The 16,900-nt window shown below is 39.3% G+C and overlaps 2 protein-coding genes across 6 annotated transcripts in view; one reads left to right on the top strand and one right to left on the bottom strand.

The window, feature by feature from the left end:
• Positions 1–4,270, top strand: part of mmd2a (monocyte to macrophage differentiation-associated 2a) — a 17,262-nt gene extending 12,992 nt beyond the window's left edge. For all 4 annotated transcript variants that reach the window (XM_024271981.2, XM_036213338.1, XM_024271980.2 and 1 more), the window contains one exon: positions 1,349–4,270. In XM_024271981.2, coding sequence (XP_024127749.1) covers positions 1,349–1,549 — 201 coding nt within the window. In that variant the 3' untranslated portion in view covers positions 1,550–4,270. The remainder of the gene's footprint in view (positions 1–1,348) is intronic.
• Positions 4,244–16,900, bottom strand: ap5z1 (adaptor related protein complex 5 subunit zeta 1). 2 transcript variants are annotated; one of them, XM_024271977.2, is made up of 18 exons: positions 16,755–16,900; positions 16,132–16,269; positions 14,746–14,911; positions 14,517–14,667; positions 14,334–14,446; positions 14,091–14,265; positions 13,572–13,619; positions 11,767–11,907; positions 11,650–11,687; positions 11,337–11,499; positions 10,126–10,304; positions 9,915–10,057; positions 7,391–7,509; positions 7,032–7,159; positions 6,865–6,962; positions 6,659–6,791; positions 4,671–4,885; positions 4,244–4,592 (listed from the first exon to the last, which is right to left on the bottom strand). In XM_024271977.2, exons 1-18 carry the CDS (start codon positions 16,793–16,795, stop codon positions 4,340–4,342), a joined length of 2,442 nt encoding a protein of 813 aa, XP_024127745.1. In that variant the 5' UTR covers positions 16,796–16,900; the 3' UTR covers positions 4,244–4,339. The 2 variants fall into 2 exon arrangements, with proteins under 2 accessions (XP_024127745.1, XP_024127746.1); XM_024271978.2 differs by lacking the exon at positions 13,572–13,619.

Below are 16,900 nucleotides of genomic sequence, written 5' to 3'. Positions count from 1 at the left end.
TAAATACATTTCAAACATCGTACTTTACGTGTTCTTGTTTCAATTTTCCTACATCATAGACAAAATAACAAAAAAGTTTGGTTCTCTGGGCTTCATTTTAGTATTTTATACGTTTACATCAACATTTCTCTATGAGGGATCCAGTTTTGCTTTTTGCTTCTTCTGTTTTACACATTGACTGTATAAGAGAACTGGACCGAGGAAGTACCAGCCAGCTCCAAGAAGCCAAAATCCCATTGACGTGTATAGAGAAATAAACAGTCAGTACTCAGTCATTGTATTTGTCAGAATAAACTTTTTTGCCACCTTTTTTACTGATCTTTTACTGATTTTTTTTTATGTTGATAATCCTGTTTTTTTTCATATTTTTTCTTTATTGCAAAATTATAAACTTACCAATCAGATGCCTCTGTAAAATATGTGGTTTTACGTTTATGGCATATGATTGACAGATTTAAGTGGTAGTTGTGGAAGGGGTGTGGCCTTCCAACAAGCTCACTCCTGATTAGCTAGAATGATTGCCATAGAAACACTGACTCAGAGCGATTCAAACCAATCAGTGCTTTCTGATGATGTCTCGCTCCAACATGACAGTGTCCGTATTGCAAGTTCTCATATACAGTCAATGGTTTGACATGAGCAGTTTAAAGTCAGGCCCCGCCCACATTCAGGCTAGGTCTTTTTTGAGCAGCAAGTTCTAGGTTATACCTACTGCTCAGAAACTCCATGCAAAGAAACCAAAGTGATGCCGGGAAGTTTATAAACAAAGGAAAAAGATTGAGACCATTAACTGTTTAGCTGGTTTTGTTTTTGGTGAAACTGTGTGTGTGAAACCTTGACAGAAGGAAGAACACAACAAAGACTGGAAAGTAGGTACAAAAAGTTGCAGTATAGTGTGAGGAAACACAAAAACAACACAAAAATCCTTGGAGATAAACACAGACACTGAATACTTGGAAGCTGCTCCATAAATGCAAACACCAATGACTGAAGTGCAGGCAGCTCGGACACAGTCCAGGTCAGGAGAAGCTCAGAAGGGGGCGGAGATCATGTGGGAGGAGTCACAGGCAACCGGCACAAACAGCAAATTAGGATCCAAAATAAAGAATCAATAATTGATTGATTTATCTGTGCATTGACCTATTAAAATAAACTCATTTGACTTAAATCTCAATTTTTTTAGAGCTCTGTCTGTATGTGACAGGCTTTAGAGGTCAAGATTTATGAAACAAACCCTAAAGTAACATCAACATCCTGCCAAAAGAACCATAAAGTACCTAAAGAACATAAAATACTACAATTCTGCTGATCTGCAAGTTTCAGAAATGACGTGATTTTAATCCTGCAGGTGGACCGAGCAGGTGTGTGTGAACTGGCAGTGGGAGGAGTCTTCTACGTGGTCGGCGTTGTCTTCTTCAAGAGCGACGGCCTCATCCCCTTCGCCCACGCCATCTGGCACCTTTTCGTGGCGGCTGGCGCAGCCGTTCATTACTACGCCATCTGGAGGTACCTGTACTCACCTGGGCCGTCGCTGCAGACGTCCAGGTGACGTTCACCCAGCTGTCTGAACTGCCAACTGTATCAAACGGACTCGAGGACATTTTTGGGTTTGACAGCTGAACAGTTGGGGTCATGCTGGTAACAATTAGCCTCAAGAGCACTAAGACTCACTTTAATTCAACTTTGTGTGTTGAATACACTCAAATAAGGACTGATATTTGCAGACTGATCAGTGGAGAGTTTATATTTATAAAAATATGACTAAGAGTAGCATTTATATGGAGACGGTCCAGATTTAGCATCTTTAGAGGCACTGGAACAACTGATCATTTCACAAAGGAAGTGAGGTTTTCTCACTGGGATGTTTGTAGATCTTATATTTTATTAAATCAGCTCAAAATATGAAAATATAAAAAAAACCTGATCGCCTTTAAGAATAATTTTCTTTTGCTGGTCAATAATTCCTAAAAGTGCGTCCTCAAAGAAATTATTTGTCCTTTTGTGAGGATACGGACCAAACCCTGCTGGAAAATGAAGAGTATTTTCTTGAAGCCTCTTGGTAGTCCGATGGAGCTGATAAAACACCAGCTGATGATTCTTCTCTATAAAGCCCCACAATAGAGCCGAAGAAACGTCCACGCCTCTCCTTTCTTCTTCAGACAGTGCCTCTTGGATTTTCACAATAAAACACACTTTTATCCAAAACTATAACTTTGGATCCCACATGAACATTCCAGATCTTTGGATCAAACTCTTGAACTTCCTACTCTAGCTGCAGCATTTTATTATCCTGATCCTTGAATGTGCTCTTTTTCCAACCCCTGCTGCTTGTTCATCTTTCATTTTTATCTTTTTGTTCAACTTCCTATGAATGTCCACACAGATGATCTTTGGTTTTTCCATCCTTTTTGCAATAACCCTGACAAACTTGTCGTCTACCTCAGGATTATGAGAGAATTTTTTGGGATTATGAGTCTAGCATGGCACTGTTATAAAAAAAAAAAAACATTACCTTCTGAGAAATAAAGCATTTAAATTAATTCATAAAACAAATCGATGCTGTGATGCATTGAGCTGCATGTGGCAATCAGATGTCTTAAACACAAATATGGAGTCAACTTTCATGTATTTATTTTTCCTGGTGTTACCACGAGTGCCTGCAGCTTTTGGACCTATGCTGCAGCTAGAGTTAGCTTGAGTCCTGCTGCGCTCACAGATAACAAGAAAAAATGACCAGTAACTGTATCACAGTGGAGACATCAGAACGTCACTTTCTGCTCTTCATGTAAAACATCTCATCTTTGGGTTTCTTTCTTCAATCACTGTTAACTTCATGGAGTGTTGTGCCATGACGCACCACACACACGGATTCTGCTGAAAATATTCTAAGTTAAACTGATCATGGAGGAATTATTTATTATTTTTAGGAGCAAATCCTGAGCTGTAATCTGAGTTCACAGCCAGAGCAGTTTTATCTGAGCGACGCACCAACGTGAACCAACCGTTAAAGGAAGACGGTGGCGGTTTTTGGAGTTATTTGGTTCTTATTTGTTCTTTGAAATCTCTAAAGTTTGAGGTCATCAGTTAACCCAGATAGGAGAGACCCGAGCTCTGCAACCTGAGAAATATATGCAGCTCCTTTATCCCTATAATGTTCAAAGCTCTTTGGCTTTGAACAAAAATGCACATTTGTAGTTTTGGTTTATTTGTTTTAGGTAAATACATTTTGTTTTCAGATTTTTCTCATATAACTGAGCAAAATTATCTGCTGCTCATCTGTTCAGAGGCAAGTATTAGTATTAGTCGTATAATTAGTATTAGTCGACTAATCAGGTCATGCGTGAACTGGATGTAAAACACATCTTAACTATCGTTAGCTTTAACTTGAAGTGTTTCAGCTATATGCTAACTAAAAATAAAGACAATAGTTAAACTTTTAATGAATCATGAAGAGTCTTTCCTTCATTAGTTTCTGGCATTAAAACAAGATTAAATCAACTGAGGTTCGCATATGAAACAAAGGAACTATATTTCTCAAAAAGTAAAGTTTCCAAATATAAAAAAGTTCATTTTGTGATGATAAGCTCACAGCTGTATTCAACTTCACTACATCGTAGTTTTGAAATAAAAAAAAGCCAAAAAAAAAACAACCAGTCGACTACTAAATTAGTCATTGACTGACTTGTTTATGTTTGATAGTAAAATATGAAAAATAATGTAATTGCTCCAAAGTCATAATAATAGAAAATGTCATGTTTGACTGGATTTTAATTTCATTTTTAATTCAAGAAAATCTGCTGCAGACGGAGGATTGTTTTGTCTTTTATTTTGAAAGGAACTTGCATGTGCTGCTGTCAAAAGCAACGGAAGTTCAACTTGGTATTTATGGAAATGTAACTTTTGTAAATTTCTAAAAGCTATAAAGTTTTTCCTCTGAACTTCACTGGGTTTTGGTTAAAGGTTGCAGACCTCTGGGAAAGACCGTATTGTAAACACGAACTGAACGTTGAGTTCTGCGGCCTCAGCTCACTTATGCACTCTTAACCGAGCACTTCAACGACGACGACCTGGAGCTTCAAACCTCCAACATGAATGCAGATCGTATGTGATCCCTGTTTAACTGAGAGAGCACTGAACTGATCACATCTGCTGCTGAACCCTAGAGAGCACTAACTCAGGAAGTGAATGTTTTTAATCATTTTTATTAAAACTTCTATTTTGTAAAAGGATCTATTTCTGTGAAATCAATAAAAAGAACATTTATTATGAACTTTATTTCTTTATTTACAGGAAGAATGTGCAGACGTGTGAATGTTGAGGACATGAAGGTGTTTGTGCGTCAGGGCGAGTGTGTGAGGGCGGTGAGGGCCCGCAGCTGCAGGGGCAGGGCCAGATTGCTGTCTCTGTGCCATCGAGGGGCGTTGACGTAGGGGGGCGGGGTCAGAACGCTCTGGGCCACGCCCGGGGTTTTCAGCAGCGACCACAACTCCTCCCCTCGGGTTACTATGGCGACCACGTCTTCTTCATCGCTGCACCAGGGAACCGAGCCGCCTTTGGTTACGTTCCTCATTTTAGAGAGGAATAGGGACACCCTGTGGAGAGACAGACGGGTCCGGCGGGGGGTTCTGATGGGAAAGAAAGTCCAAACGGCCATAGAGCTCTTGTCCTACCTGGGGATGAGGTCGTGTGATCGCGACGCCAGCTTTGCCAGAGCGCTCATCAAGGTGGTGATGACCTTAGGGGCGGGGCACACCGACCCAGGGGGAGGGGCAGAGGAGGTGATCTCAAACAGCACAGCCTCCAGAGATTCGAAACAGGAAGTGATGAGCCGCACGGAGCAGCGGGAGTCAGACGACAGCGACAGGTATTCTCCCAGAACCCACACCTGAGATTAAGAGCAGCATCACTTCAGATTACTGAAGTACTGACAGGATATACAACTCTCTCAAATATAGGAATAATTCTAGTCAAATGTGGCACAGAATTTAGCCTTTTATAATTATTATTTTATCAGCTGTTAGTGTAAAACAACAGAAAAGTTGTCATTTAGATCTTCAAATGCAGTGGTTGACAAAACTGGTGACAGAGACAAACAATATTTGCACAATTTTTGTACCAACTAACCCAGAAAAAAAGTTTGAACACGAGATTAGCTATTTTTAAAGCATAATTTTAAGACAAATTGACTCAGTTTTAGCTATATAGTTCATTGTAGGATTTTCAACCTATAATTAAATAATCTCAACTATGAGAGACAAAATGTGAAAAAAATTCCAGAAAATCACATTGTCTGATTTTTAGAGAATTTATTCGTAAATTATAGTGGAAAATAAGTATGTGGTCTATAACAAAAATTCAACTCAATACTTGTTATAAACCCTTTGTTGGTAAAGACAGCAGTCAAACATTTATTGTAAATTTTCACAAGGTTTTCACAAACTGTTGGTATCCAATTCTCCATGCAGATCTCCTCTAGAGCAGAGATGTTTTGGGGCTGTCTTACATTTCCTAATAATTTCTCCCACAGTTGATTTCTTCTCACCGAGCTGCTTATCTACAGCAGATTCAGTCTTCCCAGTCTGGTGCAGGTCAACAGTTTTGTTTCTGGTGTCCTTAGACAGCTCTTTGGTGATGGAGTTTGGAGTGTGACTGTTTGAGGTTGTGGACAGGAGTCTTTATATAGATAACCAGTTCAAACCGGTGTCATTAATACAGGTAACGAGTGGAGAACACAAGATCCTCTTACAGAAGAAGTTACAGGTCTGTGAGAGACAGAAATCTTGAACAAATACTTGTTTTCCACCGTAAATTTCAAATAAATTCTTTAAAAATCAGACGATGGGATTTTCTGGATGTTTTTTCTCATTTTGTCTCTCATAGTTGAGATATCGTTAAGATAAAAATGACAGACCTCTCTCATCTTTTTAAGTGGGAGATCTTGCACAATTGGTGGTTGACTGAATACTTTTTTTTGTCTGATTGTATGTCCCACAAAATGACATGGGTTTGTTTTTATATCATAGATAAAAGACCACTGTGAACACTTTTAGAATAGTTCTAAAAATGATCATCGTGGGACTTCTAAAGAGTCTTGAATTTTATTAGGTGCAGTCCCACTGAAATAATGACAGCATCTCCACACTCTGAAAAAGTGAAATATTTTATCAATTAACAAAAGTTCTGTAAACTTTAACATTTAAAAATATTAATTTTCATTTCATTAAATGTTTAATTTACCTCAAAAATGTAATTTGATTAAAAAAATAACATTTTTAATGCAACAAATTACAGAACTTATATAAATTGTTACAAAGTTTCACCTTTTGCAATGTAAGATTAACTTTGAACTTTATTCATCTTGATTCTAGACTTCATTCTTTGAATTTTAGCTGAAAGGACAAAAAGTTTTAGAAGATTTTATCAAACCATCTCTAGTTTGGTTTCACTAAACTCTAAAGATTGTTGTTAAAAAGCTTTATCTGTTTCTTTTGTTCCATCTTGATACTTATTTAACTCTTGTAATCATTTATTAAAATGTAATTATTACAGTACAGTTTTAATCATAACTGCAAATGAGTAGTTGCTGCTTTTTATAGATGATTTTTGACCTTTTTTAGATCAATGAATGCTGATTTTAACTGTTTTTTTAAATCCTCACCACATGAGTGTAAACTTCTTCTTTGCTGTAGACGTTGGCTGTGGCTCCTGCGAACTCCAGCAGCTCCTGAGACTGGTCCACCACCAGGGAGGGGTGGAGCTTGCACAGCCGGAGAAGCTGGGAGCTGAACACCCTGCAGGAGGCGCCAGACGAGACTGAAGGAGGCGATCGGGAAAAGACAGAAAGCTGCGGGCGTTGGGCCGTACCTGTGTATCTCTTTGCAGTATGTGGGCATGTTGAGGAGCAGGTTGCTCCTCTCTAGCATCACCAGAATCAAATGGGCTAAAAGCTTCTCGTCAGCAACCTGCAGATGAAACTAATTAGTCAATATGTTTTTGAAAATCCTCACATCGACGTAAATGACGGTCTTCACCGTAATGACTGTGTTGAAATAGACGTGCAGCAGGACAGGGACGGTCTGAGCACAATGAACCACTCTGGGCCACTCCGCAGCCTCTGCCAGCAGGTCGTGGAGCGTGCTCAGTCGCTCTATTGTGTCACCTACCAGTAGAAATTACAATTATTTTAGGAGGCTTTCAAAGCAACATTGCTCAAGAACATAAAATATATTTAAATACAATCCAGAATAATACCTACGAACTGCATCAAAACTTAATTTTCTAAACATATTTCTGCAAGATTAATAAAGAAAAGTTGGAAAATTGTGGCTGTAAATTAAATTGAAGAGAATAAAAGTGACAATTAGAGACTTTTATTGCATTCCTGAAGTACCTGAACCCGCCTCTGTGCGGAGAAGAAAGAGGAAAAGTCCTCTGAACGCGGGGTTTCTGAAGGCGTCTAGTGACAGGAGCCCTCGGCTGCCCGGATCAGAGATGGGTAAAGACGTGGACCTGACGAACAAATTCAAATTCAAAATTAATTTTATTTATAGAGCAATTTTCATATATACAAATACATTTCAAAGTGCTGTACATAAAAACAAACAACACAATTAAAATACCCTCTTGTTAAAAATAAAAATCAACCCCCGAATACCATGTATGTGAACAAGTGCACCAACAGACAAATAAAACGAATGATAAAATATGAATACATAGGAACCCTCACGTTTCTTAAATGTCAAATGAGAGAACCCTGAAGACGCCGTCAACACCAACCTCCTGTCAGCTGGTCGTCTACTTCCTGGGCCAAGGAACGAGAGCCCCGCAACCCACAGCCTCCCACCAGCCGAGGAGAAACCCCTGGCGATGGAGCAGTGGGTACATCAGGGCCATGTCCCGTGGGCCAGGAAGCAGACGACCCAGCCAAATGTGAGAAGACACTAGTTTAAAAGCAGATGTTAAGTAAAAGAAACAAGCCGAGGAATTAGTTAATATTAAGAAAGATTAAAAATAAATAAATAAAGATAAAAACATAAATAAATAAATAATAATAAAAATTTACAAATGATGATAAAAGACAGTAATAATTCATAAAAACAGGTAGGAAAAGATACTACATATAAAATTATGAATAGCACAATAAAATGTATATACGCATACAACATACACATATACTAAAAGCTAGTTAAAAGCTAACCTAAAAAGATGAGTTTTGAGTTTTTTCTTAAAAACCTCCACAGTTGATGAAGTCCTCACCTCCTCAGGCAGGCTGTTCCACAGGCGAGGCCCGTAGTGCTGGAACGAGGCCTCGCCATGGGTTTTTGTTCGAACTCTAGGCACTTTTAGCAGGCCTGCACTTGAGGATCTGAGGGTTCTTGGAGGCTCATAGGCTAAAAGTAGCTCGGATAGATAAGAAGGTCCAAGACCACTAATACTCTTATACACTAATAAAAGAATCTTAAAATCGATCCTAAAGCTGACGGGGAGCCAGTGCAGGGACTTCAGAATCGGTGTAATGTGCTCCCTTTTTCTGGTTTGGGTCAAAAGGCGTGCAGCCGCGTTCTGGACCAACTGCAGCCGATTAATTGTGTTTTTCTTTACACCAGAGAGGAGCGCATTACAGTAGTCTAGTCTAGATGTTATAAAAGCATGAATTAAAATTTCAGCACTGGCTCTGGAGAGAAAGGGTTTGACTCGAGAGATATTACGCAGGTGATAAAAAGCTGACTTAATCACCTGGTTTGTATGTGCATCGAAGCTAATGTCTGAGTCTAACGTTACACCAAGGTTTGTAACTTTGTCACAAACAACCACATTTTTGGCAGACAGATAAAATTGGACCCTCTATCTCTCAGCCTGAGGACCGATGACTAAAACTTCAGTTTTATCTTGATTGAGTTGCAGAAAGTTCTCTCCCATCCATCTTTGTATATCTAAAATACAGTTAAACAGATCGTCCATGGGTTTTATGTCATCAGGAGAGACAGCTACATAAAGTTGAGTGTCATCCGCATAACTATGGAAGCTTATGCCATGCCTCCTGATGATGTCACCAAGCGGAGTCATATAGAGATTAAAAAGTATTGGACCCAGAATGGAACCTTGAGGCACCCCACATATCAGTCTATGCTTCCCTGAAGAGGAATCATTCACACTAACAATAAAATCACTATCTGAAAGATAGGATTTAAACCAGTTAAAAGCTCTTCCAGTAATTCCAACCATGTCATGAAGTCTGTTTAAAAGAATGGAGTGGTCAACTGTGTCAAATGCTGCACTCAGGTCCAGTAAAACAAAAATTGTGACTTTTTGCGTGTCAGCATTGGACCTGAGATCATTTAACAAGTTGACAAGTTTGACAAGTGCCATCTCTGTGCAGTGATGAGGTCTAAAACCAGACTGAAACTTTTCTAAAATATTATTTTCATTAATAAAATCATTTAATTGAATAAAAACAAGTTTCTCTAAAACCTTACTTAAAAATGACAGGTTGGATACTGGATGGAAATTATTGAGATTTGAAACATCTAAACCGCTCTTCTTCAGAGTGGGTCTCACCATCGCAGTTTTTAGGGATGCAGGGAAGATACCAGTCTGAAGAGAGCAGTTTAAGATGTTCAATAGTTCTTCCTCACAGGAACCAAAGATTGACTTGAAAAGTGAGGTGGGGATGGGGTCGAGAGAACATGTTTTTGTTTTCATTTGAGAGATCACTTGTTGTAGGGTAGCTGCATCAATCAAGACAAAACTGTCTAGTGTCTTCTCACAGACAGGATTACACATAGGGCTAAGAGAAGTAAAAGATTGGTGTGCAATGGATGCTCTAATATTGGTTGTTTTCGTTGTGAAGTGGACTGCAAACTCTCGGTGATGAAAGCCAAAGAAGGAAGTTGCTGGTGCGGTTTCTTATCTACCTGAGCTGCAGAACCAGCGTGGCAGAGAGACAGGGCAGGTCCAGCAAAGTGTGCAGCAGCTCTACCGCAGATCCAGCCGTCACCAGAGAGGGCAGCAGATCCACAAAGTCCTCCAGCGTGGCCGGGCTGTCCCACGCTAGGAACTACACCAGCAGGGTTAAAGAACGCTGCAGCAGAAGCTACGTTTGCACTCGTTTGTTTGGTTTTCTACCTTCAGGAAGTTGGGGAAGTAGCGTGTGAAGTGTGGAGCCGCGCGCTGCAGACCCTCCAGGTTCAACCGGAGGAAACGCAGGAAGTCGTGAGCCAGGAAGGGGTCGTTGAAGAGCTCGGCAGGAAACTGGCTGAAGACCAGCTTCCACACGCTCTCACAGTCCACTGCTGCCATCTCACCTGAACAACACGCAACACTTCAGAAAATCCTGCAGAAATGCTTAAAAATTTTTTGAAAAATATTCATTTTTTTTGAGAAATAGGTTGGAGTTCAGTTTATTAGATCTCTTCCTGCTTTTGACTCAAACGCATGCATTGAGCTGCAGCTTCTGATCTCCTGATTTTAGCATAAGTTCAGCTTTTTGGTTCTAGGATCTTCTGATTCTGCTGATTTCACTGCTTTGCTCCCACTCTCTAAATGTTTTTACCAGACAAAAAAACTGTTACATGTATTGTTTTTCATTAATCTATCTGTCCTTTTTAGTGTATTTATTGAATATTCTATTCAATAAATAGTTTTATCTTACGTCTGGGGAATTTTTCATTGGAATCTAGACAAAATATGAACTTCAGCTACAATTTTAAGAATATTTTACGTCTAAATTCATGGGAGGAGACAGCGTCAAAGCTGTCTGTGTGATTCACAAGTCCCCATGTATAAAATAGAAGTGAACATTAATATTTTCATGTGTGTATTTTAATGTTTATTCCCTTTCTTTACAAAGCAAACACCCACTTCTCCAGATTTTCCTTTCTGCTTTTTCTATAAATGATGATATCATCTGCAAACATTTGACTCTCAGGTTAGAAATGAAGCTTATATTTAGGGAAGTTGGACATACAGCGTTCCCTCACTATATCTGCATCTTGATTGGCTGTAGACTGTTGTCAATCAAATGCCGTGTCTCTTGTCCAGAATCCGTTCAGTTTGCCGAACATACATGGGTCTTTGATCTGTTTTTATTCTAAAAAATGTATTTCTCGATGAAGGTTTGAACTTGTAGAGGTTAAACGAGAGAAAGTGTAAAAAATGTTTATTTCTGCCTAAGAAAAGTGAAAAAAAAAAACACATTTTACAGCCTTAAAAAAATCTAAAATCCTACTCCACAGATTTCACCTATCGCAGGTTATTTTTAGAACGTAACCTCTTCAATAAACGAGGGAACACTGTATATTGACAAGCAGATTCAGCTGTGATGATTTCGTACGCACCGTGGTTGAGGTAGAACTGCGCCACGGGCACAAGCACTCTGGCAAACGACAGGTCGGAGCTGAGTCGACCAAAAAGGGCCTTGACGCACGGGAACACTCTGTAGACCAGAGACGGGTCTTCAGCGCACAAGAGGTCCAGGATGCAGACGGCCTCCACCAGGCACTGAGGAGAAAGGACAGAACGAGAACAAAAGCAGAAGTTTCTATTTTTTTAAATTGAACTTAACATTTTATACACCTAAAAGCTTTTAATCTAAACCTAAAACTTGATTTTCAGCCTTTTTAGATGTCATGGTTTGATCCAGAAGCTCACCGCTTTCTGCAGATCCGTGTCGGTTTTCTTGAGGGCCTCTGAGGGGTAAAGGAGAGGATGACATGGTTCAAACAGAGAGCACTAAAGTGCACGTGGGACGTTTCATCTCTCACGCACTTCGATCACACTGCTCGATGAGGCGCTGGCAGTACTGGAAGGATTTCTCTCTCAGGCGCTCCTTTGGAGAAAGCAGGCGGCTGGAGGAGGAGGTGGCCGAAACCATGGAAACCACCGACCCGTCCACCTCCGACCGATCGTCTGTGAGGGGAAAAGTTATCTTGGATAGACTGCAAAGAGATGCTTACTTCTACTCAAATTTGAGAAGAATTTAACCAAAAATAAACGGAAAATAGAATCTTTGGAGATTGTGTTTTTTTTTTTCAATATTTTTAATTCTAAAGTGGTTTTCAGACTCCAAAAAATGAAGCAGGCCTTCACTCCCTTTCACCTCACATTGAGAGATTTTTGCTGCTGCTTCACATTCTAGAGTTAAAAATAAATAAATAAATAAAAATTTCACAGCACTTTAAGGGTTTTTCACGCTAAAACAGTCCAGTAGGATGGGTTTCATAGGTTGGGAATGCTAACTAACTTTGTTTTGGCTGGTCTGCTTTCACACTACACTTTTGAGAGTGGATTAGGAGCACCTGGTAACATTTTGCAGTAACAACAGCTGCTTGTTTAGGGTCGCCAATGCTCAAAGTGAGCTCTAAACAGGAGGGAGAAAAAGGTAGAAATAATATAATAAAATAATAAAAATGCTAGCAGCTAGTCTTCACTCTCGCACCATTTCACACAAGTCCTCAGACAGCGTTTTTTTTTTTAACACCTTGATCACTTTATTAAATGTATTTTCTGCACAATAAAGCACACTTAAAAACCCTAATTTATCTTGAACAATGACATGATCTTGATAAACCTATGGATTCATTCTGGTTGTGTTTATGATCTCATAAAGAATTTGAGAGAAACGTCCCACTCTGTCCAAATATCAGTCTGTTTTTTCTTTATTTCCACAAGTTCCAAATTATGTTGGATGCTATTGCAAATATGCTAGAGCTGACATTTAGCGGTGTCGGACTGTTTTATATGCGTTACTAACAAGGTTAGGAGTTAGCATAGACTATCCATCTGTTTGAGTGGTTGAGAACTACATCTATTGTGAATATGCTAACACTGCTAACTCTTCTAACGTGGCTAACATCTAGCGTGTCACAAAAGTACTTGAGTTACTATGAATGCAGCTAATAAAAACTGACTGACTCATTTCTGACTCTCATTTAATGCGCCTCAATTTGATCAACTCATTTAGCATCCAGCTGTGTGATTATTGCAAGTCAGTTATTTGAGTTCTTTCCTAAGTTACTAGGTATTTTAAGTTTGTAACGTTTAAATCTTTTTTGAGCCTTTTCATTTTTGATGGCCTTTTAAAATATATATTTTTGACTGAATATCTGTTCTCTTGGCCTTTGACTGTCTGCTCCATAACGCCTTCATAGTGAGTGTCTGTTTCAGATAATAGCCGCTCCCCCTTCTTGGTAGTTTGGTCCACTTTTGCAAGTGCAGTGTGAAAGCATTTCAATGTAGCAGGATCTATTCTTAATATAAAAACAATCTAAATTTCAGACAGATTTTCATACAAAGCAATACACTTATTTTGTTGCAATTATCCCAGAGCAGCTGTAAGGTTAAAGGTTTAAGATCAGCAAGTGGAACATGTAGCAATGTTAGTAAATTACTCTGATTCTGTCATTTTAGCAAACTCATCAGTGGATTAAAGTGAAAGCGAACTGTGCACACAGGTGCAGTTTGGAGGTCAGAGGTTAGAGCTCGTTTTAGTCATGATCTGATCAGGTTTCTGTGTTTTAGAAACTCGTTGATTAATTCTGGGATGCGTGCATGCAGAGTCCCTTAACTCTTACCATTGGAAAAGGAGTGGGAGAAGGAGAGGCTGAGCTGCAGCCTGTTTGCTGGAGACGATGAGAACAAAGAATTACACCCTTCCTTATTTATCATTTAGAGATGGAAGCTTACAAACTAAAATAACAGTTTAAAAAAAGGTCAAAAAACAAAATTATTGAAAATATTAAGGGTATGGAATTATTACAGTTCACATCCTCACAGCTCAGACAGAGCCTGAACCATAAACTGGTTTGAGTGGACAGGAAGTCTGAAGGAGAATCCGATTGACTTTCAAAATAAAGCACTTGCAGCAGATTCCACACGTTAAGGTAAACTTGTGTTCCTATGGGTTCATCTGAAGGCAAAAACTTTTTGATTTGAGAACTTTTAAAGACCCTTTCTGATAAAAATGGTGTTTTAACATATTATTGTTACATTTTACTGATGATAAAGGAAACATATAAGGAAAATTAGACTAAAAATTGAGTATTTCTTCATTCAAATCCTTGTAAATCAGGAAAATGAGGCAGTGGTCGTACCGGCATCTACTACCATGCTGTCGTTGGAAACCCCGCGGTAGGTGAGAAGCCAGTGGCGCAGCACAGAGAAGGAATAGACGTTCATCCACTGGTCCTCAGTGAATCCCTGCCCCACGCACAGCACCGTGAAGAAATCCCCCGACACCGTCCCGTCCAGCTCTGCGATGGGCGCCGGCTGATGACACACAAACATGTAACAGACTTCGATACTCATTGATTTCTTACAACATGTAATGTGCTCACCTGGCGAGACCTGGACCCTGAGAAGAATCCCCCAGAGGAGGCTCCGCCCACTTGCATGATGCTTGCATAGCGCAGCCAATCAACAAGCTTTTTACTCAGCAGGATGACGTGATCTGGAGGTGAGGGTGGGGGGGTGTCATATTTTAAACGCAAACATGCAGAAAGCTGAGGAGTCATCATCACCTGCAGTGAGGCATTCTGGGCAATGTGTGAGGATGCTGTTGACAAACGGAAGGGTGTGCATGAGCGACGGAGCTGGACCGTCAGGCGGCCGAATCTCCAGGCTGCGGATGAGCTGAGCGCACAGATCGGACAGGTCGTCCTTTGATCCGGCCTTAAAAAGACACAAAATGAATTAGGCCACGCCCCTTTATCTTTTCTGTTTTGAGTTCTTGCTTTGAATCTAGAGCACCTGAGAGAGCAGCAGAGCGGCAGCGTGGCTGTTCAGCTGAGCGATGTTCTTCTCTTCACCACACGGGGGCAGTGTTTCCCTGAGCACTGCAGAACTCAGCACCTGCAGCTGTTCTGAAGGGGAGGAGAGCAGCGGCACCAGGTTCTGCTGGAGCTCTGAGGGCAGCCTGGAAAGAATAGAGTCAGACAGGAAATTACTGAAGCAAAAACAATGTATCAATGTCACCAAATTAATACAGAGACCGATTTTATCAAAATCACACCAACATATGCAGTTGTTACAAAGTATGTTTCCATAAAATCTTTTATTACTACCTTTATTCTTAACAGTTAATCTTTTCAAATAAAAATTCCTGTGCTTTAAAAGTACATAAAAAACACAAACATGAAGATAATGCACCAAAAACAAGATATTTGCAGGCAGCTAATCATTTACCACATTTATAATATACAGTGTGTTTCTCATTAGCTTGAAGTTATCTTCCTTGAAAAAATAGCACTTTTCTTTCAAAAATAGAAACATTTTTTAAGTCACCCCAAAATTTTGAACTGCGTTGTAGTTCAAGCTTTCTGAACTTTCCAGAGCCCAAAATCTGCTGGCTTTCAAGCAGTAGGAGACACTGATTCACAGGATTTTTTAGCATTTAGCTCCACAGATTGCTGTGGAGGACTCTTCTGTTGATCCTGCAGCTGTGCTCAGTCCCACACACTGTCCCTTTTGTCTTCTTGCAGCATAACTGCCATACCAGCCATAATCACAGCTTTGATGGGCTCTAAAGGTTGACTGGATGAAACATCCACTTTTGAAATGGTTTAAATCATGATTTTTATTGGGAGTATTGTTTTGTAGTGCAGAGTAGAGGCAGTCTGGCTCTGACCTTTATGCCATCGGTAACATTTAGGATGTAAATCAATCGAAAATAAAAGCCCAAATGAAACCAATTTATAGGATGAAGCAGAGAAACAAACAGACTTTAAAGATGGATAATAGTTCACAGTTGGAAATGTATCCCAGCTAAAATACTGGATCAATTTGATTTCATAATTTTATCTATTTGACACAATTTGATTAAAGGCATTTTTCCATCCAACCCATTTTTTATTATAAAAATGTAGTTATTTATTATGAATAAATATGAAACTTATGATAATTACAATCAATTCTTACAATAAAAAACATTAAAAAGTTATGATTTTGGCCTGAAAAACAACACCAAAAATGACTAATACCTGAATTAAGTAATCAATTCTTTGTCTTCTAAATAAAGATACATTTGATTCGTTATTTAAAACTAGCATCTTTTAGTGCTTTGTCGTAACAGAAATGATTTTATGATTTGGCAGTGAAACAGAGGCCCTGTTTGGAAGTTTGAGCAGAAGTTCTTACGTTCTGGAGTACTTGTTGGCGGAAAGGATGAGGTAGAGGCGATGCAGGGAGTCCACCAACTCATGGCTGACCTCCTTGAACTGGAGCAACTTTACAAGCCTGCTGTAGAACTTCTGGAGCTCTGAGTCTTGAATCTCTCTGGAAAACAAAAAGATGTAATAGAATATATACAAATATTTTATCTAAAAGCTTAACCACTGTTCTACTTCACACAAATGTTTTGACTTGTGTAACTAGGAAAAAATGTGGAGAGGAAACATGTTTCCCAGCAAGCCCTGAAGGTGACATAATCAATAAACGATCCATCATTTATGCATCACTGTGATCATGTTATCAGATTGAAGTTAGCTCTGCAGTTACAAGCAAACATGTTAAAAAGCTTCAGGATACAGTCGAATTTCCCAGTATTATTGACACATATATAATAAAGAATAAATTCAACAAAGTCCTACTTAAAAAAAATAAGAATAAATAATTTGAAGTTAAAGAATTTTGACTAACATAAAGTAATTCAACGTACTTTCTAAGTTAGCTTAATCAGGACTTTTAGCAAACAAATGTTAAAAACAAAGAGGCGCGAGACACAACTACGACAACAAACCCTGGTTTTTCTGTTTCCTTACCTCGCTTGTCTAATCAGGCTTTCTGAACCATGAGAATACATTTTAAAAAACGAAAACTAGAAAGAAACAGACCAAAAATACATCTGTGCGTAGCTAAAAGGTAAACAGTGCAGCCGCCTATCCGGTCCTGACTGCAATCACGTGAC

The sequence above is a fragment of the Oryzias melastigma genome, linkage group LG8 (assembly GCF_002922805.2).
Source record: "Oryzias melastigma strain HK-1 linkage group LG8, ASM292280v2, whole genome shotgun sequence".
NCBI classification, from domain to species: domain Eukaryota; kingdom Metazoa; phylum Chordata; class Actinopteri; order Beloniformes; family Adrianichthyidae; genus Oryzias; species Oryzias melastigma.
This window is presented reverse-complemented; position numbering and strand designations above follow the sequence as displayed.